We start from the raw sequence: 27,227 nt of genomic DNA on the forward strand, positions 1-27,227 counted from the left end.
TACCAACATCCTGCTCACTGCAGGGTCCCAAAACACCCAGCCCCCCTCTCAGCTTTCTTCAGGGCCGCCCCCAGACACCCTGCAGCACACCAGTGGATGGGATGTGCACACCCGCAGCCTCCAGGCAATGGAAGATCTCAGCCTGGAGGCTCAAAGCTGAACACAGCTTGCCATGCTCAAGATCAAAAGGCTTCTCCAATCCTGTAATGGAACCAACTTCACCTAGGTTGCTGGCATGGCTTTTGTGGGACCTGGAGAAGAGCTGGGCTGCCCCATGCATGCAGGGCTGTTGGCTGTCTCCAGCCCCGACCCAATGCCATGTCAGCAAAAGGAGCCAATATTCCACATGGAACATCCTTTGGAACCCACCACAAGCAGATGCGAAAGACCTCCATGGGGGGAAATGTGGCTTGGCTCTGGAGCTTCTTATAGGGGTGGAAATGTATTAAGAAAGGAAGCATGCACCACAGCTTTCACTGTGAGGAAGGGGAGCACGGTAGCTAAGGTGCCCTCCACCCCCAGGGCAGGCTTCTCATTGCACAAGTCCCTCCTGGACAAGGAGCAGGTCTGAAATTCACATCCTGGTCCCCATCCCAGACCTGAGCTGTCACCAGAATGTCACCAGCCCAAGGCAGACAAGACAAGCAGCATCCCACCTGCCTGGCAGTGAGTGCCAGTGCCTGCTTGCCATGCCCCGCATTCATCTCCCTCAAACCCAGAACAGGTCCCCATACCAGTTTCGGAGTTCACTGCCTTTCACCGAATTCCCCTGCCTGTTTTGGGAGCAGGTGAGCAGGCGGTCCCCATTCACTTTCCATGTAGTCTAGACTATTCATTACTTTCCTGTCTCTAAATGAGGCGGGCGAAGTCCTTTCAATACCTCTCCATAAAGCAGTCCCTCACACGGCCTCTAATCGTTTGCATTGTCAGCCGCTGGGCGCTCATTATGGCCCTCCATCCCCTTCAAGATCAGATATCCAGCAGAGCCCGGCTCTCCAGCAAGGGTTTCCTCAAGATTCCCCACATCAGGAATACTTTCCCTCCCTCCCTTTAACCATCCCCATATTTTGTTTTACATTTCCAACAGCAAAAAAAGGAAAAGCACCTCGGAGTCGCTGTGGATGGCTCAGTAGAAACAGTTGCAATTAATTTGGAGCCCAACGAGGTTCACGAGCTCGAGCTATTCCTCGCGGTGTGCCGTGCCCTGCAATTGCTGGTGGTGAATGTTAGCTGCCATTGTGCTGCCCATTCACCTAGCTTTGTGTGGTCTGACAATATCTCAACCCAAGGTGGTATATGGTTGCAGGCACTGCCGCTCTCGTTATTTACAATGGCTAATTAAGATCCTGCTACAACCTTCATCCCACCCTTAATTCTTATGAAGCAGCCAACAAAAGGTTTTGATTTCCTTTTTGGCTGGAAGACCTTTTGGCTTCTGCAAAAAGGGGATTAAGAATGAAAGCACATAAAGGTATGTGCACAATCACAAAGTCATAACAGCTCTCCCAGTGCAGTCTCCCAGGAATGAAACGCAGCATTAGCAAGAAGGGCTAATTGGGACTGGTTTAAGGAGCACACATTGTGTAGCAGAGCCCGGTAACACTTTTGATCAGGCAGACAACACAGCCACAAATTGCTTTCTTCCCTCTCCAAAATATCTGACCCCTGAGGAAATGGTATTTTACCTTTCCCAAGCAATTCAGACAGATGGGCGGGACGGAAAGCACTGGTCTGCAGGGATGCAGAACTGGGAGCTGGGTCTCACCACTCTAATGGCTCTAATGGCACTCACCAACATCGCTGCTATCACTGCCCCACAGCTCACCAAAACCTTCTGCCTGAAGCTGCACGCATTATTTGGGGTGCTGTGTTGGGTTTCCAAAGCCACAGTGAGACAACCAGGCTCCATGCCCTGTCAGTGTTCGGGCAAGGAGAGATGCAGATCTGGCTCAGGTGCCTCCCGAGAGCCTCCTCATTGCACACTTTGCTTGAGAAGGAGGCTGAGGATGGCCTCCCTTCTGCTGCTTCCCACCATGGGCAGTGGGCACTACTCCCAGCCCCAAGCTCAAAGCTCCCCTCACCGTCCCCATGCCCCCAAGCCAGCCTGCAGGCCAAGGGAATCTGGTTCATTAGTTCTTGGCAATGCCACCCCCCAGAATGTCATGGCATGCAGAAATCTATGAAAACCAGAGACCCGAGACATGTGTTTTTGTTTGTTTGCATGTGCCAACATTTCCAATGTCTCAAAAATGTGTGCCTGCAAAAGCTGCATGCGTGTTATTCATTTAGGATCATTTTCAGCCCTTATAATAGGAGGCTCATTTTATCCTCTTGAAAGCTCTTGAGCAGCGATGATCACAGCCCCAAAGCCTGCCACTGCTGTAAACAACATTCAGGCTCCACGTAGCTGTCTCTCCTTGGGAAGCAATGCCGTGAAGAAGTGGAAGGGTTTTCACTATTTGCTTGTGTCGGATACACTGATAGATAGGCAGCTAATTCCTTTAGGCTCTTTTGTAAGCCCCAGCCAAGATTTGTACATTCTGATTCATGCAAATATGGTCATATGATCAAAGTAACACATGCTACCTCCCAGAGACTAATGTATCACTGACGTGCCCTGGGCCATGGCCCATCTCACACCATCACTGTGCTCCATGGTTCCTGACACTGCTTCCTCCTGCCTTGCACAAAGCATCTCCCAAGTGGGCCACAGCTGGGCGCTGCTCTGAACCAGGAAGCATCACTAACCATCCCAAATCCACTGCCTTCTCCTTTTCTTCACCGTGCATGCCAAGGTCGCTGGTGGCAGATTTCTGCCAGTACTGATGGAGAGATGCAATGAGAACATCCTGAAATGCCTACATTTCTCCATATCCTTTAGCTGGAAAGTCTTGGGGTGAAACTTCCAAATCACAGATTTCTCCCAGCATTCCCATGATGGGCTCAAAACTGCCTGTTTTGATAGCAAATGACCCTCCCGAGGCCAGGGCTGCTCTAACAGGTGTGAATGCCAGGCAGGGAAGCAGGTCTGGGCTACTGGGGCAGGGAGGGATGCTCAGTGTGCCCACAGCTGCGTGCTGCCCTTCCCCAGCTCCATCCCTCCAACCACACCTAGAGCTCCCACTGCTGTGCTTTGCAGCCCAGGGAAGCCAACACTGATGGCTGCTATGCGGTTACATCTTCTGTTATTCCTGGCCACTACCGTTGTTTTCTTCCAAGCGAAGGTGGTGTTTTCTATCCTTCAGGCCCAAGCAGACCAATTCATCTCTCTTCAGATTGGTTTGATGTGGCTTGGGAAACTCAGCTGCTGCTTTCCCAACCTGCTGTCATCCAGTTCCACTTCCTGCGGCACGGGGCTCGCAGCACGGGGATGCTCGGTGACATATCTATGTGCTCTGTGACTGCACTGCACTTCTGACTCCTGGGGGTTACTGCAGGGACTGCTCATGGCCCAGAGCTTGTGGGATCAGCTGGGACCATCAGCAGGCTCCAGGAGGGGCTGCAGGTGGCACTACATGGGGTACAGACACGCTGCTGAGCAGTGGGGTGGAGGAACAAACTCAGGAACAGCACTTTAGAGGGGGGGTTTAGACCTACTCAGAGATTTTGAAAAGTTTCCACTGGAAAATAAGCAGAGAGATTTCTTTAAGCACAAAATACTGCTTTTTTGTTTTCAAAGTGAGGCTTCTCATTTCTCATTTCTCCCTTTCAAATCACCTACATTTAAAAGAAGAAATAAAACGTTGAATAGGTTGAATTAAATGTTTTTGGTAAACCCAAATCTCTCCACCCAGTACTTTGTCTCACTTAAAAAAGAAAAGTTTCAGTTTGACCTGATTTTTCCTCCCTAATTTTTCAGCTCACACCGTTGGAAATAACAGAGTCTATGTAGGTTACATCATTCACGAAGAATCTCTTCTCATCCGTCTCCAAATGAAAAACAACAAACATTCAAAAAATAATTGAAGTTTTATATATATCCCTTGGCCATTCAGGTGGTATGGCTGGCACGAGACAGCGGCACTTGAAACAGCTGTTGTGAATCTTAAGTGTAAACTTCCACCCTTTGGCAGGAAATCAGGAAATTCTGCATAGGAATATACCTGCTTTCCCTCGCAGCAGACACAAGTTGCAACGTTTAATGCAGGAGAGGGGATGGTGGTGGGAGGCTTTTTCCCTGGGGTTACCCAGGCTCCGTCCTTCCCTTGGTGCCGAGGGATGGACAAGAGGACCATAGTTTGCTACAACTTTCCTTCCTTCCCAGGCAGGTACCTTGGTTGGAGACTAATGGAAGGAAGCACAGCTATAGCCCCCCCCACACACACATGCACTACTTCCCATCATAGAACCTTATTTCTCAAGGCTGAGTATGGTAACACAACGTGCTTTTGAAGCAAAGCTCACGTATGGTTTGTGTTATCCAAGCCATCTCACCTGCTCGCTCTGGGTCAGAGCTTTGATGGCGGAGGAACCCTCCTCGGGAAGACCAATCACTCAGCCATCAGCACAAGGCTGAGGGCCCAGCTGGAGCCTGTGCAGTCGCAGGGGCACTGAGATGCTCCATAAGCCCAAGATGGACCACGGGCATCCATGGAGCCATTTGTAGCCCTGCAGCCCATGGTGATAGACTTGTGTAAGCTGGGTGCTTGCTTCATCCAAACTTGACCTCTTCTGAGCTGTGTGCTTGTGCGCTGAGTCAAAGATGACAAAGTCATCTTCTCTGGACTCCCAGAGTTTCCCCTCTCAGACGACAGACATTTTGGCACACCATAGGTTCCACAGTTCCACAGTTGGTTCAACTGCGGCATTACCAGAGCATGCCACAAGCTGATCCCTGCTGTGAGAGCACAACTAACCCAGTCCTACTTCTGCAGCAGCAGCTACAATATGCTGTTATTAAATTCAATTAAGGAGTGTATTTGTTTAAAATGTGCCCACCCAGAGCTCCACACACATTAACACCATCGATTGCTTCGAGCAATCATCTAAGTGTTACACGCCTTGCTATTGAGGTTATTTCCACAATGGTAATTAAATTCTCATTAACAGTTTTCAATTATAAAGTAAATGAAAGGTAATAGCCTACACAGAGAACTGTAGATCATATCCAGGCAGCCTGAAGAATTTCTGAAAGGAGGAAATAAAGGCAGAAAACCTGCTGCTTCTCTACAGCACGGAGGGCAGCAGAGCACTGTTGAGTGGGCTGAAACCTACTAGTGGCCTCCCACCCCATGGAGTAGACCCAGACATAGGAGCACTGTGACCCAGCCATAGGAACACTACAACCCAACCATAGCAACAACATGATCCGGCCATAGGAGAATCATGACCCAGTCATGGGTACACCATGACGCAGCCATAGAAACACCATGACCCAGCCATTACAACCCAGTCATAGGAACACTGTGACCTGGCCATAAGAACACTACAACCCAACCATAGGAACACCATGACCCATAGGAACACCAGCACCCGGGTGGCCTCGAGCATTGGCATGTCTGGCTCTTGGCACATGATGCATTTCCCTTTTTCTTCTCATTTCTTGAACATCTCCTTCCCTGAGCACCCCTCTGCCCTTTGTGAAGGCACTCTGAAGGGAGCCTGGTGATGAATTCTTCTCATCTTTTCTGCTGCTTTTGTTGCTGTTGTTTTAATGAAGTGTCAGGAACAGATGTTCAAACACAAATTCTCAATATGCACCATCCTCAGCCAAAAAATCTCTCAGAAGGCTCCAACCCAGGTGAACACGGCCGTCTCTTCATTGTGCTAACACTTCACAGCCTGAGGAACCCATCTCATTGCTTTACCCTAAACATTTCTCTGACCCAGTGGTACGAGTGCCAGAGGCCCTGTTGCTGACTGCTCGACCCCTAGGTCCCATGTGCCAGTCCAAACCCAGTGCACACTGTGGGACTGGGAGCAGATCCCCCCAACTCTTGGCCCCACATGGTCCTTCTCCAACATCTAACGCCTTCACCCCTCCTGTTTTCCCCAATGGCAAACAAATCCTATAATCCTATCATGCTGACAGTGATCCTGGGTGCCATGAGCCATGGCTGTATTTCCAGGGGAAAAAAAAGGACACCTGTAAGCCCTTTCTTCCCCTGGAAATCAGCTGGGTTTCTCCTCTCAGAGCTACTCACACAGCAATCTACAGCCGCTCCCAGTCGCCCACCCCCAGCGCTCCTCTGAACTCTCCCCAAAACTCTCCCACACGCATCAATCTGAAGGCAGAACTGAGCTGGCAAAGCCCTCCAGCACCCACCAGCCATATCCACCAGCATGCTGCCATCCTGCGAGGTCCAGCTGCGGGCAGCTCCCATGCAGTCAGAATGGAGATGGGCTGCCCAGCAGCCGCACGTGCTGGCTGCAGGTAAGGCATCACCTGCAGGGTTGCTTGGCTTGCCATCAAGCAGCGTGGAGTGACCCCACTCAGCATTGCTCATTTTTCTCTGAGCTTGCGAGGTTTGGAGATTTGTTTCAGATAAGCATCCTCAAGTTTGCGTGCTTATCTGCACCATCACCCAAATGGCTTTGATCTGCAGGGTTTGGCTGCAGCTCTCAAAGTTATCATGAGAAAGCTTGTTCTTGGGAGAGCCGTTCTGATTAACAAGAAAAAGCTTTCTGAGCGGCTCTGAGCATCCCAAGCCCTGGCTGGAATCAGGGAGCACAGCCATGTGCGCATGCAAGAAAGCAAGCGAGCATTTCCTTAATGGTGCTTGGTCGTCCTTTCAGCTATAATTTGAGGTCAACCATTTTGTCCTCCTTCTTTTTGCTGCTCTCCATTCAGTGCTGTCTCACCCGCTCCACCAGGAGGGTCAGCACACGCTGTCTGCAAACACGGATGAGCGCTTTGTGCTTACACATGGCTCCACATCACCCAAATGTCTGCTGAAGTCTCACGAGGAGAATGGGCCGCACTGAGGAGCAGAGCACCCAGAAGTGGGGAGAAACACGTGGGGCAAGGAGGGCAGGGAGTGGTCTGGGGGCTGGTCAGGGTTACGATGAGTCTTAAAAGTTATAATATTGAATCCTGTCGACTCCATGGAAACCAATAGCACCTCTCCAGAGCTCCAGCAAAGGAAACACAAGCCACGCGTAAGTACGTGTTAATTGAGTCATATGCTAATTTTCCAGTTTACCTTTGCCTTGGCCAAGGCTTTAGGAAATATTTAGTGGGCTGAAAAGTATCAAATTTAAGTCCTGCTCTTGAAAAACTCCAGCACGTGTTTCCCCACTCTCGGCCCATCGCCCCACATAAGATTCCTTCCCTTTGGGAGCAGTGAGGGAGAAGAAAGAAGACAGTACTGAGGAAAAAGCAGAATTACAGAACGGGCAATGACGTTTATAGTGGGGAAGCCATCCCAAATATATACCTTGCAGCCCTCACATCAAAGGTAAACAGCCATTGAAAAAAAACTACTCAGCAAGGGGAACGAAGCACGAACAGCAAAAAATATATACATGCGTTTTAAATAATTTTTTTTTTAATTGTTGAGGCAGTAATACTTGGTTCATGGAACTGCAATATACAGAGAGGTGAAATAAATAGCTTATATATATATAATATATATAATATAGCTGGTTTTAAAATATTCCCTTATCATTGGTGTACTAGGTCATTTTGTAGTCACTTGAATGTATTTAGCAGCATTCTCCAGAACTGAGCGTAATGCAGGATCACGGAGCCGTGACACCTTATGTCGTCAGAAAGGTTACAGAAGATCGATGCGTCGAGGACTCCACGCAAACTCAATCACTGCGGCACACACCATCTTGTCTCGGTCCAGCTTGCAGCAGACAATAAATAGATTACTGCAAAACTGGCAAGTTTCAGGGCAGGGTCTCAGTAACTTTGGGAAAGAACTTTGGTTTTCTTTGGCTTTATTTATTTATTTTTAATAATTACTTTTTTTTTTTGTTTTTTTTTTTGTTTTTTTTTTCCTCTGGGGATATGCTTGAAAAGTTGTCCTTTCCAAAAAGAGAAATAAGCACCTGTGTGTCATCAACAACAAGAAGTCAATTTAAATAGAGCAGTTCATTTCATTTTTCAAGTCACAATAAATCCCTAACAGCTTTTCCCCAGCGTTTGCCATCTAGTCTTTTATTAATTTTTTTTATTTTTATTTTTTTTTTAAACACAATGTACAAAAATAGAGCTTCTTCCTTATTTTTAATGTAAAAATATTCCTCTGGTGCAGTTTTTTTTTTTTTTTTTTTTTTTTTTTTTTGTGGTTTATTATTGTGACACTGTTTCGTCTACTTTTAACTGGGGTTGGTGGGTCGTATTCTCTTAGTCCTCTTGGTGACTGTTGTGTACTTGAAAGGTTTCTGTATCTCCACTTGCCCCTTTGGGTACCTCTTCATAAAATGTACATCTTGCTGGTTTTCTCGGGTCTTGGGCCCTTTCCGTGGCCTCCCTTTTTTGGTGAATCCAACATACCAGCCTGAATACTTTGCTGACATCAGCGCCGTGTAGTTGTTTTCTAGGACTTTCTCAATGAAGACGCACTCCTTGCTGGTGCCATCAGGCTGAAAAAGGATAAAAAAAAAGAGAGAAAAAAAAGAAAGCAATCGTTAACCAAATACAAGCTCAGTGACCATAACCCAGTCTGGCACAAATAAAGTCATCTGAACCCTGGTTTTGGTTCAAACGTCGCTAACAGGAGCAGTAACAAACCATCAGCTGAAACAGAAACGATTTAGGAAAAAACAAAACATAACCAACGTCAGTTCACCATCTTTTTGAGCACTCCTATCCAAGGGCAGAGAGATTTTTCACAGACAGCAGCATGTCCCATCCAGCTCCTCCATCTGCAAGCAACGCAGGACACGTTGCTTCGTGTTTTCCATTAGAAAGGAGGACAAACTGAACTTGTTCCAAGGAAACCTCATGCTTATCAGGAAAAAACAGAACTTCACATAGGCCAAATGACACACTTTCTACTTCTACTGCTTGCTTTTCATATATTTTCAATATTTTCAAAAGTGCCTGATGGTACTGGATGCTCCTGCAGCATCCAAGGCATGGCAGCGAGCAGATAAACCGTGCCTGGAGCTCCCAGGGCAAGACGGGTGGATGGCTAGGGCCACAAGCACGTGCTGTGTTCCCAACCCCATTTGGACCCTCAGCACCCCATCTGCTTGCTGCTGCAGGCTGGGGTTAGGTGGAAGCCAGCCCTGGCAGTGCAGCAGCATGGAGGGCACTCACCATGCCGAGCAGTTCCTCCAGGATGGGTCAGCATCCCATGTGCCTCCCAAGCCAGTACAGCTTGGGGACTAAGTCCACTGCCAAAGGGGATGATGTATAAGATGACGCATATATTTACATATATATACATATATACAGCTCTACTCTTCCAGGATTTGGAAGAGGGTTTCATTTCTGGTAGAGAGGAGGGTATCAGCCTTCCCCTATCCATCTCACATCCTTAAATGGCTCGCCTCTTTGCAGAGGGAGGCAGGTTTAGATGTAGAACTGGAGGTCAGACCTCCTGTTCCCTGAGCACCCTGCCTGTCCCACCAGGACCGCTGCTCAGACACAGAGCGGTGCAAGCCACCTCCCCACCACTGCACAGCCAATGTGACAGCACCCAGACTCAAAGCACTCACTGGTCTGAGTCTCCAGCAAGAAGGGTTTGGCTCAGTCAGAGCCAAGCCTGTGTGCTGAGAGAGACCATGCACTGATCTCAGGGTGCTTTCAGGATTCCAAACTCTACAGCACCTGCAGCACTGTGGGGAGTTGCAGTGTCACCTGGTAGCACATTTGAGTCACTCAGCATAGAGGAAATTCTTTTCATCTATAATCACATGTCTGAAAATACATTTTGTCCTTTAACTGTTGATTTAGTGGTGCTGCACTGAGAGCATTGAGCAGCACTCGGGTTTGGGCATCAGAAGACAACAAGTAGCTATAGGCTCATCCAGCCCTGGATGCCATCTCAGCCCCGGGTGTTTCACAGTCTCTGGACAGTGACCAACACACTACAGTGTTTCTGACAGGACTTGATCTAACGCTTAGCACAGCCAAAGGAAAGATTTCCAGCATGGCATCAGTCCAATCCAGCTCCCCAGTGAAGTCACATTCGGGTTTTTGAGAGAACTGCAAGCCCATGCTGGCTAACAAACTTTCTCCCTCCTGCACAAACGCAGCAGTATCAGCTCCTTCGGCCACGTCTCCATCACATCTGCGGGGACACCAAGGCAGCGTTGAGCAGCACAGCAGCACAGCTGCAGGTCACTGGGGTGAGGAGCCCACTGTGCTGCAGTGGGGCTGGATGCTGGGGCTGTTCCCAACAGGCGCTGCCACAGCCTGGGGTACGCCAACCCGAGAGCCATTAAAGCACCATCCTGCTGAAGGGGCTTCGTTACCACATGTCGGCCTCATTAAGAGCACACAACAGAGCAGGGCAGTACCAGGCAGAAGGTGTGAGAGAAGGAGCTAGATGGCTTCCTTCTGTGCAAACAGCTGACCTGGGCTGCACACCCCACGGGGCTGAGCTCGGCCATACAACTGGCAAGCTTCACCCGGCGCCAGGCACAAAGGTCCGAATTTTATCATCCACAATGCAAAGCCTGAAAACGCTTTAATGAATGGCAGAGGTGGGCGAAGCGCAGGGTTTCAGGTCCTGGGGGGGTCATTCTCCGAGTCCTGGGTTTGATCAAAGCCACATGAGCGGGGAAGAGGAAATCAGTTGACACCACAGGGTTCCACCGGGTTTCAATGCGAAGCCATAAAACCAGCCCCGGGTTTCTCGGGGCTCAGCCCACTACAGACCTTTCACCAATGAATGGAGAACTTTTAAACAATACCGTGGCTGGCTTTCAAATCCACCCAAGCCCAGGTGCTGATGAAGCGACCAAATCTGTACTGCAGGGCAGCAGGTAATTGGAGCGGCCGTTTCCCCGCGCTCACAGAAAGGCCCTGGCGTTGAGCCCTGACCTTGTTGCTAGGAGAACTGCGGCGTTTTCGTGCAATTTGGGAGGTTTCCGCTTGCACTGCAATGTCAGTTTCTCATGGAAAACGAAGACTGGAATTAAAAGAAAATGTGTGTGTAGGAGGGGGAAGTTATTCTATTCATAACAAAAAAGTATTTACTTATGCCTTCAAATTTGCCAGCAGTGCCTAAGACAGAGACGGGAGGTGTAGGAATAACAAGGTGCAACTCGAGGCCAACCTCAGGGCTAATTTGAAGTAAACAAAGTGCATGAGATAAAATAATTTCGTTTTGGAAGAGGAAGAGCTAAATGATTCGATAACATGAAATTACAGCAACATTTACAAGTACTTCGAGATAAATGAGGATAAGGAGCTCGCTCTTCCCCAAACAGAGCATTCCTGTACGCGCTACGGCACGCCTGAGACAGACAAATGATTTTCAGATACTTACAAGACGATTTTACAGCATCTGTTATAATACTCCCCAATAGCACATAAATCACTCACACACGTTACCTACACCATGGAGAGCTGGACCCACAATTGGGGCAAGAAACAATTTACAAGGGCTCTCAGTATTTCTTGTCACCTTGTTTTCCTCAGGTGCCCGTCACTTCACCACGTCCCTGCTCAAACAGCAGCACGACGCTCACTCTCTGTCTCCCTACCTCCTCTGTTCTGCACTGTAGAGATGGATGGAAAAGGGAGATGGCTTTTGCCGAGCACCAGGGGCTTTCAGGTGAAGATACCAGGTAAAAAGCAGACTGCCTGCCCTTCTCTGGAGCACCGATGACACATCTGCCACCAATGCGGGGTTGCATCCACCCCTGCGATGTCATCAGGGAGATGCTGCCAGGTGCATCTCATGCATACTCAGCAGTCAGGATGCACCTCACAGAGCAATCAGCCTTCAAAACTCAGAACTTTCTGCTTCATTAAGATAAACAGGAGAGAGCCAGGCAGGAGCTGCTGAGTGCTGCGGGAGGGCTCACAGCCCTACTGCCCTGGCAGCCCCAAGGAGCACAGCTAGCACAAGGGATGCACGCAAGGAAAACGCAGGGAGAGGAAGCCCATCTGCAAAGCTCTGTCTGGGACCCTGCCCTGGGAGGACACAGACCTCAGCAGCACCAGGGATGCCTCTGTCCTACAGCCCACAGGCACGGGACTGGGGCTGAGGAAAGCAGATGCAGGCTGAGCTGATCCAGCACATCCTGGGAGTGTCAGCTTTTGGTGGCACAAATAAAAGCTTTGCCTTCACAAGGAGCACATCCACAGTCACCAAACACCTCCCAGCCAACAGCAGTGTGTGCTCAGCAGTGGGAGCTCAGCGCTCTGTCCCATCCACCTTTGCAGCTGGAGGGAGCTGAGGCTGCAGGCAATTAGGCAAGTAAATTAAGTTTTAAAGAGAAAAGCCCAATACTGCATAACAGCTTATGATGTTTTCCTTCTTTTGGCTCTGAAAGCAGAGTGGCGTGCAGCAGCCCTTCCCTGCTCTCAGCCAGCAGTTCTGCCTGCTGCCCACTGCCTCCAGGAGCTGGCCACGACCACGGAGTGCAGCAGGAAGGGCTGTGGGACAGAATCTCAGTCTGGCACCAAAACCCACAGTCAGCGCCGGAAAGAGAAGAGAAATGGCTTTCCTGAGACCTCAGCTGTTGCCAGAGAAACCATCCAGAGCTTTTCTTTTTTGTTTTAAATTCATCCCTCATAGCTGTTAGATATGGCAGCTGTTAGCCAGCCTTGTGATAAACCTATAAAATACTCAACCTGAAATCCATCTTCTGCAGACAGCTCTCAAGCATCACCCAGGCCTGCAAAGAAGTGAGTGGAAGGGCAGCAAGGCAGGCAGGACAGCAGAGGCGACAGCAGAGGCTTCAGCAGAGCACGGCGGTGACGGACTGCTGCGAGCTTGGGGTGTATTGGGGCATTGCCAGCACCGAAGCAGAAAGCTGCAACTGTAATTCCTGTACCACACAGAGATTGAGCAGCAGCAGTCACCCCAGAGCCAGGAAGGGACATGTCTGCCATGGAACTGCTCACAAAGCCTGGACTTGCAGCCCATGGGAAATGGAAGGCAGCAGAGCTTGGGGAGGTGCCTTCGAGCCAGGGTCTCTCCAAGTACCACAAACATACTGAGGAGCACTGGATTGTTTGTGCAGAGCATTTGGCGACGGTCTCTCCAGTATTAAACACGAAATGCCGAACTGACACTAAAGCAGAATTAAGTGCCAAAGCATTTGCTGCTTCTGCAATTACACTCCGGCACGCTTTGGTGCTCCTCCCCGCTTTCCTTTTTATGACCCAACTTGGCCTTATTGTAGTTTTGCTTTCTTGTTTTAAGTTCTCCAAATGGAAAGGATCAAAGGGCCCTTTGTTGTTGTGGCACCGCTGCCACTAACAGCTTGCTGCTGGGGGGACCTCGTGGCAGCTCTGCCACCAGCCCCAGCCAAAGCACTAGCAGGTGCACAGCCGCCTCCTCCTCCTCCGCATTAGCCCACAGCACTAAGCCACCTGAGCAGCTTTTTATGGGAAAGGGAGGCCGGCGCAGGTTTTCTCATTTATGCTTCACAAATCTTGCTCAGTGGGCACCGGCAAATCCAAACTTCCTCGGCTTTTAGAGCAACAATAAGCTCGCACAACCGGCGTGGATAACGACGCTGCACGGGGAGAGATGCCTCCACAGCTGAAAGGTTTCTCTGTTTGCAAAGATCAGGGCACAAATTAAGCCCCGCCAGTAATGCTGCGTTAAGCTGCTGTTAGCTAAGCTTATGTTCAAGCACTTCCCCTCCCCTCTAAGCCAACCCTGACATCAGGAGCTCTTGGATAAGGCTGCGGTGACCAAATGCACGGTGATGGGCGGTAAGGAACAAACAACAAACCGTGTGGAGCAACTCTGGTATGGCCCAGGAGCGCCTGCTGGGCAAGACTCAGCCTTACAATTGAGATCGAGATAACCCCCCTGCCTAAGGTTTCCAAATGGCATATGCACCTAGCATTCTGCCAGGAAAAGCCCTGAAAAAGGGCCCTTTCTGCATTCCTCCCTCCTCCTCCTCTGCACACAGCCAGGCACTTCCCAAGCGCCGTGCTGGGTTCTCACACCACCCCCAGGTGAGAGGTGCCCCCGTGGAGCACAACAATTATTTCAAAGGACTGCTGAGAATTTCCCTCTAATGCTGGCACTGTTATATTCACACACTACACTCTACAGAAGAAATCCTGCCCTTTGTTTTCTACATTTCAGAGTGCTGACAGCATGCAATGCTTAAGTTTCCAGGAGATGTGTGGCTCTGCAGCCCCTAGGAGCCACAAAGAGCCATCCCCAGGTGAGGACCAAAGGCACCCAGCATCCCTGATACCCCCATAAGACACCAGAGCTGTGCACACAGCAGGAACATGGCAGTGTGTGATCTCAGGAAGCACGTTACTTCGGTGCTTTTGCACCAGCCCAGCTTCACTCAGAGCCTCCAGATTCACTTGGCGTGAATTGGAAAAGCCCGAGTGGAGGAAGGTAAGGCAGGGCCATGCTGAAATAGCAGTTTTTAGCACTCCCACCTCTCTATGTCCACACACATCTTCTAAAGGTAGGTCAGGGAGTGGGACAAGCGAGGCAGGAGCAGCAGCAGGCATACATGGCTCCATCAGTGCTGCAGGGGAAACCAGCCCTCGCAGCACAGCCAATCTGAATGCTGAGGCCACTGAAAGCCAGGCCCAGCCACGCTCATGCACTTTATAGGCATCATCAGGACAGATCTGTCATATGCATCCTGATGCTCAGCACCCAGGATTTATGGCCAGGCCTGCTGACCACAGAGACACCTCTTGACCCAAATGCACATTCTTGCTCCCAGCCCAGGCTGTAAATCAGGGAAGCTGCATCTATAACTGCCAAGAGTTACTCAGCCTCGTGCACGCTTCCTCCAGCTCTCTGCCCTCTGAACCTGCCCAATTCTCCAAGGAAAATACTTAGGAGCCATGATGGGCAGTTCAATAAAAGTGTCTGCCAGAGCAGCAGAGAGGTTAATTATGTACACAGGACATCTAAGTGCATTCAGAAAGCAGGGAAAGTGATGCAAAATCTATGCAGCGGGGATTCTCCAAAGAGAAGGTACTTCTGCCTTCAGAAGCTAGAAGAGCCCATTACACCAGTATTGCCCATTTTTGCACACACCTGTCTGGCACCAGGCATTCCAGAAAACATGCAAAAATGGGCACAGTCGTGCACTTGTGGGGTGGGAGCTGCAGGCTTTGCAGGGGTGAACCAAGCAACACCGTGGCTGTATCGGGACATGCCTCCCAACCTGCTGCAAATATATCAGCAAATACACTGCTATCAGCACAGCAGGAAGGCACGTATTCATGATTGGAGCAAATTGGGATGGCTTCATCTGGAAAGACGCACATTTGGTTAATAGAAATTCCTAACTGCATCTCAGAGAACTACGTGTACTTACTAGTCACAGTGAGAGACACTGATCACTTTTTAAATGAACTTTATGAAAATTTAAGAGAAAATCATTTAAGTCAGTACTTTAGGAAGTACTTTAGGAAGTGCTGCAGGAGCCCTGAAACCACAGGCACAATTCAGACACGACATCTGAGCAGACACCATTCCCTACACCTAGCTGATCCAGCTCAATTTCTGCTTCTCGTTGCTAACTGAAGGACAGCCTGGGAAGGTATTGCTACCCATCCCTACAAAGATTTGTTTGGTTAGATACACTGCTGGGCTTTGCTCTGCTTTCGCAGCCTCAGCAGTCATTTTCAGTCTCCACAGAGACCCCATTTTCAGTCTCCACTGAGATTTAGTTCTGAGCTTACAAAAGGTATCTAAAAACAGCAGTGTATTTTGTGTAGGCTTACATTCATTAGGTGGGGACCTGTGACACTACAGAAAAACTTTTAAACACTTTATAACAGTGTCTAGACAATAACTGGAGCAAGAACACGGGACCAGAACATTGCTGACCTTGTAGCAAATCTGGTAGATCCTACATTTATATTTATTAAACAAACATATGCATTGACTCTTTAAGTTATCATTTCACACAAGCACAGTCTCCATCAGCTGACATTCTGGTAGTGACATCAATTTCCCCAAGGCAAGCTTAAGTCAGTGGAGTTTAGGACCAAGGATGGTCATTGATTATCTGCAGGATGGTGTTAGTTCTCTCCACATCAACTTATATAACTGAGAAAAAAAGAGAAGCCCAGGATCAAATCAAGTGCTACCCATAAATCATCGAGAATTGCTCCAGCCTGCAAATGACACGTCTCCTTTTGTAAACAACAAATGCAGGGCTTTAAAGGCTTGTCCTTCTTTAGGAAAACATAATCCCTTTCTATAAGTAATAACACTTTTCTGTAAGCAAATAAATTCAATTTGATGCAAGCATCTGCACCAGACGCATGCAGCATGCCCTCTCCACCCAAAGAGGGTGAATGAGGCAAGAGCGGGGCTCAGGGATGATCATCCCCTCTCAATAATTGTAATTAATGTTCAACCCTAGGGAACTGCAATACTCCAATGTGACACACAGCTGCAATCATCGAGAAACTCAAGGGACAGGATGTTAGCAGCTTTATGGTGACACTTGCTCCTTGAACACAAAAAGGATTAAATTAAATTATCACGCAGCTTTCAAGAAGATGGCATTTCTTCCCTGGGAGGAGATATACAGCTTTCAGCCACAGGATAAGAAGAAGCTTCAGAAGCCAAGCTTACAAGCCTGCTCTGCAATGCAAACCCTGACTTTGCAAAGCTCCATTCTCGGAAAGAGAACTGATGGCCCTTATGAACATACAAAGGAAAACTGAGGTTTGCTAAAAAGGAATCACAAAAAAACTGGAAACTTATTACATGTCTCTCAGGTGACCAGACACACAAATGGGATTCCTTAGCATAAAACCAGCGTCACGAAAAAACATATTTTTCAAACAAAAAGAAGAGTGGCTGCCAAAAGGGACCCAACCTTTTTCCTTTGTTTTTGAACAAATTTAATTGATTTAAAGCAGTTGGCTGTACTGAGAAGGCTCAGTTAACCAGAGGTGTAGACACATGCTGGAAGGTGACTCCCAGGGCCATGGACCACATGGCCTGACCTGTGCAGTGATGAAATGAGCACCAGCCCCATCCCGGACGTCCCAATGCCACCCAGGGCAGCTCTGCTTCCAGGATACAGCAAATGTCACGGTGCTCCTCTAACCCAGTTTGGCTGAAGCTAAACCTCCTGTTCTTGACTAGCCTGGGAGGATTGGCATGCAGCAGAGGTGCGTAGAGAATGCACTACCTGAAGGTAACACAGAAGGACGTAGCACAGACCTTAAATATTCACATTACTCTTTCGAGATGCTAGATACACAACCAAAAAATACAAATGCGCTGCCTGATAAAGCAGCTAAGCTTGAATCCAATCCCAGCAGCATTGTGCATGTTTAAATGTACTTCATAACCTCACAGATTTTGTAATCTATGACCTAAATCTATCAGACCATGCAGGTAAAAACGTATATTCAGCACCCAGAGCTTCAAAATCTCTGATGACCAGGCAGCAAAGGGAAGACACAAAGCTCCCTCCATGCAGTGCTATGGACACGAAAGCCTCCTGGCTCAAACAGCCTTTAGAGCATAAGCATCCAAGCATGCATGTACAAACACAGCTCCAGGCCAGACTGTTAACAATTGGTGCAGCTTTTCACCATTCATGAAATAAAAGAGTCTTCTCCATATGAGCAAGATTATTCCATCTTCTCAACCTCTGGTGGACTGTGTGAGCTCCAACAACTCCAGAATCTCCCATCTGTCCCCATCCTCCCTGCACACTGTCCCACCTCCCCAACCTCCACGGCTGTTCAATATTCATCAGCATCCATAAAAGCTCTCTCCCTCTTCTGAATACACGGAGCTTCAAAATGACCTCTGCTCTCCCACAAAACCAACATCTGCTGCTTGCTGTCCCACAACGTCCCAGAACATCTAAACTCCTTCCACAAAATTCATTCCCCACATTCACGTCATTTTCCCCCCTCTTTTCCACCTCCAGAGAAACTTTTAAGTAGTGCGCTGCTGTAAACAAACGGCCAAAAGCACAGACCCAGGACAAGGCCCATTGCTAACAGCAAACAGAAATGCTGCAAAGGTCCAGGTACAAACCCCGACCTCTTTGAAGGAACCACTGACCATCTACATCCATTTGCTTTTGTGCCAAGGCAGCCTCAGCACAATAAACACTGGAAAGTAGTTTCACTGGGCTCAACCATAAATGGCTTTTGGGAATCATTACACGGCTGTGCCATTCTCAGCAGGGATTCCTAGAAATGCCAGGTAGCACTCAGCATCAGTTGGCTTGCCCCAAGCCATGCTGCTCCAGGACAAGAGTTGTCCCAGTGTGGTTCCTGTGTGCCAGGTATGCAAACACAACGTACCCATGCCAACCCTCCTACAGACAGGAGGAATCTTCACAGCCTATTAGGGAAGGTGCATGATGGGGTCTGGCCAGGCTTTTTACACATTAAACCTACACAAATAACACAACAGAACAATCATTGTGTGTCCACACAGCCTGAAATTGTATAACAACATCCCTGCCATGATGACTACGAACCCCTTTATGCAAGGCACTTCTGTCCGGCACCGTAGAGATGTGAAATTACAAGTGAGTTACCAGATGCAAATACCATCAGCACACACAGAAGTTTGGATGCAATGCTTCTACTTGCCCAGCAATGGAAAACAAGCGGCTGAGAAAGGCTGCAGTATTACCAAAAGCCTCATGACATTTGGGGGCTGAGAACAGAAGAGGGTGATTTCAGCTTCCACTTCTGGTTTTAATTTTACAAGAATGTCAGCTTTTAAGTTTTCAGTACTAAAAATCAAGATTTTTTCCATTGGTTGCAGAAAAAAAAAGTCTGATTAGGCGAATGCAGAAGACTAATCACTCACCCAGCTGAAAGAAAACTGGCTTTGTCATCTCATCAGTTTTAGGCCTTTGTAGTCCTGGAGTGTTGAGTTGAGGTTTTGGGGCACTTGAGGTTGCTTTCAGGTCAGGTCCATATTCTGAGTTGTTGGAGGTTGTTTGGTTCCAGGTTCCATTGGGGTGTTTATTTAGATGACTAAAACTAAAACAAACTGAAAGGGCAGCACAAGCCTGGGAACAGTTCATTTTTAAAAAGGACTGATTCCACCCTACGTGGAGAACCAGACTGCAGTCCAAAATGAGATCGGAGTGAGATCCAGCAAAAGACATGTCAAGTTTGGTTCTCAAGTGAGAGGCCAAGTCAGGATAGTTTATGACTGAACATGTCACAGAGAGATCCACAAAACACGTGCTGTTAAACTCAACACTCTTCTGTTTCTGGTTTTGTTTTTGATGCAAGTTCAGCATTTGGTCCCAGAAATCGTTAGGTTTTACAAGCCCTTCTGTCAAGCAACCTGAATGCTGTGCAACTCCGTGAAAAATCCTGGATAAGCATCAGAACTGTGCAAAACTCATAGTGCTGCCCCAAGTCCAAAATGCAGGGTTTGGACGTGCACACTGAGGAGTGCAAACACCTCATCTACTGCATTAGACTTCCAAACAAAAGCCCCTGCCTATAGGAAGACTAAAAGCAGGTGGCTGGGTGCCCCACAGCTCCAGCTTTGCAGTGCTCAGGGCTATTGGGACAGCACTGGGAGAGCCACAGCCCAGCCCTATGCAGAGCATCCTCAGGCAAGGCACCAAGCAGGCTCTGCTCCCTTCCTTGTTCCCAGGCTGTGCAGATCCTGGCTTTACAGAAATGCCCGGTTCCAAAATGAAGGATGTTGATCCAGACACACTAATCCACCCAGTACCCCCACCCAGGTAAGACTCCTGTCCTGGCTCCCAGTGAGCCACCCCAAGCTCCTGTAAGACGTTCCTTTTCCTATAGGAAAACGTTCCTTTTCCTATAGGGTTGGGGTATTACAAAGGGCCAAGTCTGCATGATAGGCCCTAACAAGCGCCTTCACTCTTTGATGCTGTCACAGCTTTTTTAGCCAACTTTCTTGACTAAACACACACATGCTTCAAGAAAACCCCTATTTTAAAGCTGCAATGTAAACAACCCGAAATCATTACTATCCCCTAAAGGCTACTGCTGGCAGGAATCAGTGATAAAGCTCTGCCAGAGCAGTCTGGCATCTAGCAACAATTTGTTTGTTGTCCTGCAAAAATAGAGAGTCTTGCCATATGGTATAAGCAACTTTCTGGTAATGTTAAGAAATACATTGGCTTGGAAAGCAGTTGTCACACCAGAGAAGATCTTATACTTCTGATACAGCTTATGGTGGGAGCAGCATCGGTGCAGCCAGCAGAGCTGTGTCACCTCCAGCTCCTGGCACAGCCACATCACCTGGCACTGCTTTCTTTAAGGCTGAGAGGAGCTGGACAGGGCTTTGAGGGAAGAAGCTCAGCAGTGATCCTCTGTGCTCTGTGAATGCCAGGAGGGTTTCAGGGCTATGGGCACAGCAACAGCAGGCTTGTCCCCAAAAGCACCCGAGTTAGCTGTCTGCAAGCTGAAGCAGTGCTCCAGTCACCCTGAGCAGCCAGGGGGTTCGTGCCTTTCCATGAACAGGTCTTTCCCACTGATCACATTAAACAGAGGGAAAGCAGAAACAAAACCAAACTTATTAAATTGCTCTTTCCAAAGCAATGTGTAAGTATTTATAACGATTTTCTGAGAATGTTCGTATATGGGGTCACTGAAGATTTTTAAAGAAAACCCAAACAGAGACGGTGCATGTCAGCATGCGGTTTGAGTGGGAAACTGCCCATTTTATAGTATCCCATAAACTCTGGCTTGAATTCTTTGCAGGCACTGAAGTGGTATAAATGAGGAGAGGCTTCTGGGGACACGAGTCCACGGTTCTCACCTTCTGCAGAGCTCTAAATGTCTTCTCCCTACGGTCATAAAACAGAACCAGAACCTGGAGCCAGAACCACTCCTCACACAGGCAGTAGCCCCACTGCTCTGAATGCCAAGGCTTTGTGGAGGGCAGTGAGAAGAGCCAAGCCTGAGCACAGAGCTAAGGATCCAAACAAGCAGGATTCCTGCTCCCATCTGGTTTCAAATCTGGCACGCAAGGCGCTTTTCTATCTGAATGTTGGGTTGAGGAAACCACCAACCAGAAAGACTCGGTCATTGCAGTCATCTAGGAAAAAAAGCAGTGGGTTTTCTCATGCTTTTCACAACCACCCTCCACTTTCCCTTCATCAGAATAAACTGGCAGGGAAGGATATTTGTGAAAGCCCCTCTTTTGTTAATCCCTGGGCCTATTTCTGGCATTTTTTCCATAACCACATCCTGCCCCAAAAGAAGGACTTGCAGTGGCTGGATGACGGCTCTGTGGCGTGGAAGGGCAGCAGCCAGCTGACAAGTGAGCGTGCTGCCCCTATGGCTCTGCACTCAGGGCCCGTCCCCCCCTGAGCTCCAGCACCCACCACCTGCTTCTCCTTCCTGGGAGAGTTCACCAAGCGGCTCCGAGACACGGAGCTGTTCTCAGAACGTAACCAGCAAAGAGCAAGGAACAATATTGCTGTTGGATCTGGAAAAGACAGAGCCCGGCTAAGGTAAACCATGGAAGAACATCAGTGGGACTGCTTGGAGCATCTTCTGAAGAAATTTCTGGATCAAATCTAAGACATGCTTAGCTCTTTCCCCATTCTTCTCAAATCTTTTGGATTCCTTCCAGTCATTACCTTCACCATTTCTACGCACTGCTCTGACAAACACGGCTCCCTTACCACGTTCTGCCTCTCTTCCTGCATTCCTGCCCTGCAGCAAGCCGAGGTTCATCCTCCCCCAGCCTTGGTCACCAGAAAACCAGGCCTATTTCCTTCCCTTCCCTTACAATTGAGAGAGCAATGCCCATGCAGACCGCAGAGTGTGATTCCACACTGAGAGAACCAGGAGAAATTCCCTGCCAGCTCTCCCTATGGGATCAGATGGTACCTGAGGTACATTTGGGCCATTTGGGGCTACATTCTCAGATATACTTCAGAGTAAGCACTGTCACACGGTACTGACTCCTGCAGTAACTCAGGATCTGCTCTGCCATCTTCCAGAAGTCCGTGCGTTACAAGAGGAAATCAGGGCAGCAGCTAAAGGAAGGGGCAGGGCTTTGGTAACCTTGCACCTGTGCCGACGGATGCACTTTGAGCTTCAAACAGACCCCTGACCTTTCAAACACTCTCTGATGAGAGGATTGGGAAGGAGCAGGGAAAGGAAATCTCTGCAAAGACGTGCAATTCTAGATAGCACCAATCTGCTCTAAGGGCAGCACAGCTAAAGCAGTTAGAGGTGGCCAAGCTAATTAAGGGCCACCTGCTCACATCCTGGTCTGCTAATTCTTGCTTTAAAAGACTTAGCTCTGAAAAGCATCCAGTCCCCACCTTAATGACACTATTATCTTTAATGCATGAGGTAACAGAAGCTGGGACAGGAAGAAAAAACAGAGAGGGGCTCACCAAGAGAATGACAGCTAGAAACTCCGAGCTCCTCCACAAAGGCCATTAACTCTCCTACACTGAATTATCACAAATCTTGAGTTCCTCTACCAAGTGAAAAGTCACTTTATGACTTTTGCTACAGACTCATATGTGCAAAAGCAGCTAATATTTCTACATGTGCTAAAAAACAACAACAAAAAAAAAAACAAAAAAACCCAGTCATAAATTAAAAGAATCTTTCTCAGCTCTTTATAACACCAAGAATCAACTGAGAAACACAATGCAATTTGTCCTCCCTTGGAGCAGGTCACCTTTAACAGACAAGTCACTCCCTGCACACCCCTGCCCCACTCCAGGTTTCACAGGCAGTGTGTAGGAACACCAGCAGCCTCACACATCGCATGCCATGACAATAAATACCATCCAAAGCCTGCCCTCATCACCTCCAAGCCCTCTGGCCAACAGTGGCTGTGAACACACATGTGGTAACAAATGAGCAAGATGACACATTTGTGGCTCTTGAGAAAACTCCATCAGATGGCCTCCCACTCAGAGAAGCTGGCATGGGTGCCCATAAGTAAATAAAAAAGCCAAAGGTTGCACTTCTAAATCTGATGGATGAATCTGTTTGCCCACAATGCGATCAGGTGGGGAGCGAGCCTGGCTCACATTTGACACAAGTTCCATCTGAGAACAACAACAACCTGCTCCCATCTCTAATGCCCTTTGTAGGTGATTATGGAAAACAAAAAGGACTAAATTCAAAGCAGGTTTTCAACTGGGGGGGATCCAAAAAATGCTGACTGCAAAGGAGAACAAAGCCAGATGGCATATGCTGGTATTGTCAGGGATTATGCAGTGTAAGGCAATAGGAAATGAGCAGAGAAAAAGAACCAATTTCATCCCAGGGCTCCTCTGCTGCCAAATGAACATAGCAGGGCAACTGTGAAACAATCAGTTTATGGGTTTCATTCTCCTCCACCCCCAGACTGAGCTTAAATATTTGTATAAGCCGAGGCGTAACTTTTATCTAGTGTTATCCTTGGGGTTTACTCACTGTTTAGAGCGTTCGGTCTAAAAAGCATTCCCCCAAACTCCTGCCACAAAAAGAGACGAAACTACAGTACTAATTAAAACCACGCTCTTCGGTATCAAGAAGACATGCTATTATTTTCTTTTTTGCTCATGAGAAGCTGTTAATACGGGCAATGCGTCTGGAACATTTTCCTTCCAAGCGCAATGCTCAGTACCCCCTCCTGCTCAGGTCGGCTGCTTTATGAACTTGTCAGCAGTCTGGGGTGGGAAGGCTCAGATGGCGTATTTACAAGAATAGATTTTTTTTTTTTTTTTTAATAACAGACTGTTTGCCAACTTCGCGTTATAAAAAGCACATCGAGAAAAAAACAAAAGCTTTACGCTGCATGAAAGGTGACAAGCTAAAGAAATGTCCTGCCTTCTTGCCCAGTGGGCAACTGAGGTTGCCAAAATATACTATACATTGTGAAAAACAGCCTCTGACTCTGCCAGGATGCTTCTGGACACTCAGCACATACCAGGAAAGGATGTGGGTGGCAATGTGTACCAACACTGACCCACGCTGGGGTAAAGTCTGTTACAGAAAACTATAAGATTTCATGCTTACTTTATCCCTGTATAACTAGGATGCTTATAAGGTCTCCATTATTGTCCTATCAGCACATCAAAGGTAGTAACATATTTATCCTTATAACACTTGTAAGACAAGGTAAAACCACAGAAAACTAAGGTGTAAAGAAATTAATGCCCAGGTTTATATGCAGTGCAATTTTCAAAAGCATCTGTGTGCACCCCAATACATCCACATCCAGTTAAAAAACAAATTTCTTTGTCCAAGGTCATAGAGCCATAGAATGGCCTGAGTTGAAAAGGACCACAATGATCATCTATCTTCAACCCCCTGCTGTGTGCAGGGTCGCCAACCAGCAGACCAGGCTGCCCAGAGCCACATCCAGCCTGGCCCTGAATGCCTCCAGGGATGGGGCATCCACAGTCTCCTTAGGCAACCTGTTCCAGTGTGTCACCACCCTCTGTATATCCAACCTAATCCTCCTCTGTCTTAGCTTAAAATCATTCCCCACGTCCTATCACGGAACAAGGTCAAGCAATGGTGTCTCATTCAGAGCAGGCAGTTACACTGCAGAGATGCAGGAAGCAAAGAGAAATGGCTGCTTTGGTCCAATCCTCCTGGAGCCCATCCTATTTCCAAGTCTCCACAGCATGCTGGATGCTCCCTGCTTTGCAAAAGCAGCTCTCCAGTGGGTTAGGCAGGGTGCCACTGCTAGTGCTGCCTCTGAAAGACCCGGGCTCAGCCTCCAAAGAAGCATCTGTAGTGCTGCGAGGAAAATAAAAGTGGCAGAAACGATCCTCTAGGGGAAGGCACTTGTCCCACAAGTGTCACGCTTGGGACCACAAATGTAAATAATGTTTCATCAGAGCAATTGGTTTCTGGTTTCTGTTTGGGAGTGTGGCTTTCACTGTTCTGCCTTTGTTGACTCAAAATGAAACTCAGCTTCCCTTTTTCACAGCCACGGAGATGCCAGATTTTAATTCCTGGCAGCACACAGTGCAGCAGTGGAGGAGGGACCTTTTGGGGGTGTTTGGCCATGTCTTAGCTTTGAAGCACCTCCTGCCCCGTTAGCGAGCAGCCAGCCTCGCCAGCAGTTCAGAAGAACTGCCTAAGCTACAAAAACAAGTTAATGCACGAAAATATGACTTCAGCAAAGAAGTTAAGCTACATGGGTAAATATGCTGTAATTTCCAACATGCTTCCATTGTGCAGGGATCCAATGTAATAAAATATTCCTGCAATGCTAGAACCACGAGGCCTTGTCCCAATAAGATGATCTGATTTCGGTATTAGCTTTGCCATGCTATAGCCTGCCTCAACACTGAAAGCAGCCCTATGTTGCTAACCTTCCTAGCACATTCTTGCCTTCCCTTTTTCTAACATCACTCCAAAGTCAGGCGGGATTCAATCAAGTCATGAAGTTATATGGACCACATTCCATAACACTGTGATACAGAATTGACATCTTTTCTCAATTTACCCAACTGTAAAGTGTCAACCCATATGCATCCAAAACATCACCGCAGAATCCCAGTGGATGGCTGCAAGTTGGTTTTAAGGACATGGGGGAGGTCTGGTGAAGGGACAGACCGCCTTTAAATGCCACATTTGCTCAGTCCTGCTTTCCATTTGAGGCTGACAGGCAATGCTTGTACACATCACTGCAGCTTTGAGGAGGCTGCTAAAGGTAACACTCATGTTAAAAAAGAATCAGTAGGAAACACTTACCTTCCCTACTAGCTTGCCTTTCCTGTTCATGCAAAGGTAGAAGTCTGTCTCCTTCCCTTTGATCCGGACTTGACTGCCAAAAGTGTCTGTTTCCACTAGAAGCTGGGCTTGTAAAGGAAGAAGAAAAAAAAGCATTTACCAGCATGGTCACGTTAAGTCAGTGTGTGCAAAGCTCACCAGTGCGTTGTCCCATTGCCTCCACTTGAACCACACCACATTTGGATGCTCTACAAGGGAAAAACCCTCATAACCACCCACGGGCTGAGCTTCAGACTTGGTTAGAAGTGCCAATCTGACAATTCTCCATGTCAGATGCTTCGGATTTAATGCCTCTTTAGCACAGAACAGGCATACACAACTGTGCTCTATATGTCTTTGCTACCCCATCAGGAATGTAATGCTAGAAGCAGCCCTCCACACTGCAGGAGGTAAAAGAATGGATTTCTTTCTCATGGAAGATACAAGATTAGCACAGACAGAATGAGATTCCTTTCCCCCCAGTCAGCAGCCCCCAAACACTTCACAGAGGCACCCCAGGCACAGGCTCTTGGTGCTCACGACAGCTAGTGGGGGAGAAGTTCAGTGCAGTTTGCGTTCTGAGCCCTGAGAGTGTCAAGATGTCTTTCCAGAAGGTCACTGATTGCTTTGTGGCAGTACAGCTCTGCTGAGCACACAATTCCAGGCCCAGCTGGGAGAAACGTGGCCAATGTCATTGTGCTTTGCATGTCTTATTAAGGCCAAATAGTGTGTTGCAGCATTTCCAGGAGCCATGGCAGGAGCTAGATTTCTGCTTCATCTGTATATACCACCTGCCCTGATGCAATTTGATTTGCAGAAGCCATTCAAGCTGTCACACAGATGTATAGCATGCTATCATCATCTCTAAAACCTACACACGCTCAAATTCAGCGTTCCATTCTGACTCTGATCTAAACTCAAATTCCAGTCATGCTCGAGGTTCAGATTCCAAGAATTTCCCTGGAGAGGCAGGAACATGCAGACTGGACATTTTGGTTCAGCTCCATCTCCGATATGCAGGGGAGAAAGTAGACATGGTGGAAACACAATGCAAGAATGTGTAAGTGTCAGCAAGTGCAAATCCACGCTCCTGCTCTGGAAATTCTCACGTTTGTAAGAACTGAGTCTTACCGTAGAAACACAGCTTTTGCCAAACTCTGAAGAATGTTTGATGTGCGCTGCAGAAAGTCACATTCTTTTTGGCATTCATATTTCAAACTTTAAAACCCTCTAAGAGCAAATATGTTCACCGTTAAGGATTTACCATGGGGATAGAAATAGGAGTTTGTTTCATTTAAACACATTAATATTTTTCCCACTTGTAAAGTCAGCTTTTGGCTTCTGCAGCAGTGCAAATATCACACACCTTTAACTCACGAGGGCCCTAAACGGAGTTCTCCCGTTGCAGCCCAGTCACACATGCAAGTTCAGGGTTTGCCAGTTACTGTTTAGATTTATGTAGATATATTCATTAAAT

The 27,227-nt window shown here is 47.9% G+C and overlaps 1 protein-coding gene across 2 annotated transcripts in view; it reads right to left on the reverse strand.

The window, feature by feature from the left end:
* Nucleotides 1–8,265: 8,265 nt before the first annotated feature.
* The window catches only part of FGF18 (fibroblast growth factor 18), a gene marked incomplete at both ends in the record, with an annotated part of 64,550 nt that continues 45,588 nt past the window's right edge, over nt 8,266–27,227 (reverse strand). For both annotated transcript variants that reach the window (XM_079542353.1, XM_079542352.1), the window contains 2 exons: nt 8,266–8,532; nt 25,733–25,839. In XM_079542353.1, the coding sequence (XP_079398479.1) occupies nt 8,266–8,532; nt 25,733–25,839 (374 nt within the window). The remainder of the gene's footprint in view (nt 8,533–25,732; nt 25,840–27,227) is intronic.

The sequence above is a fragment of the Tetrao urogallus genome (assembly GCF_951394365.1).
Source record: "Tetrao urogallus genome assembly, chromosome: 14".
Classification (NCBI taxonomy): Eukaryota; Metazoa; Chordata; class Aves; order Galliformes; family Phasianidae; genus Tetrao; species Tetrao urogallus.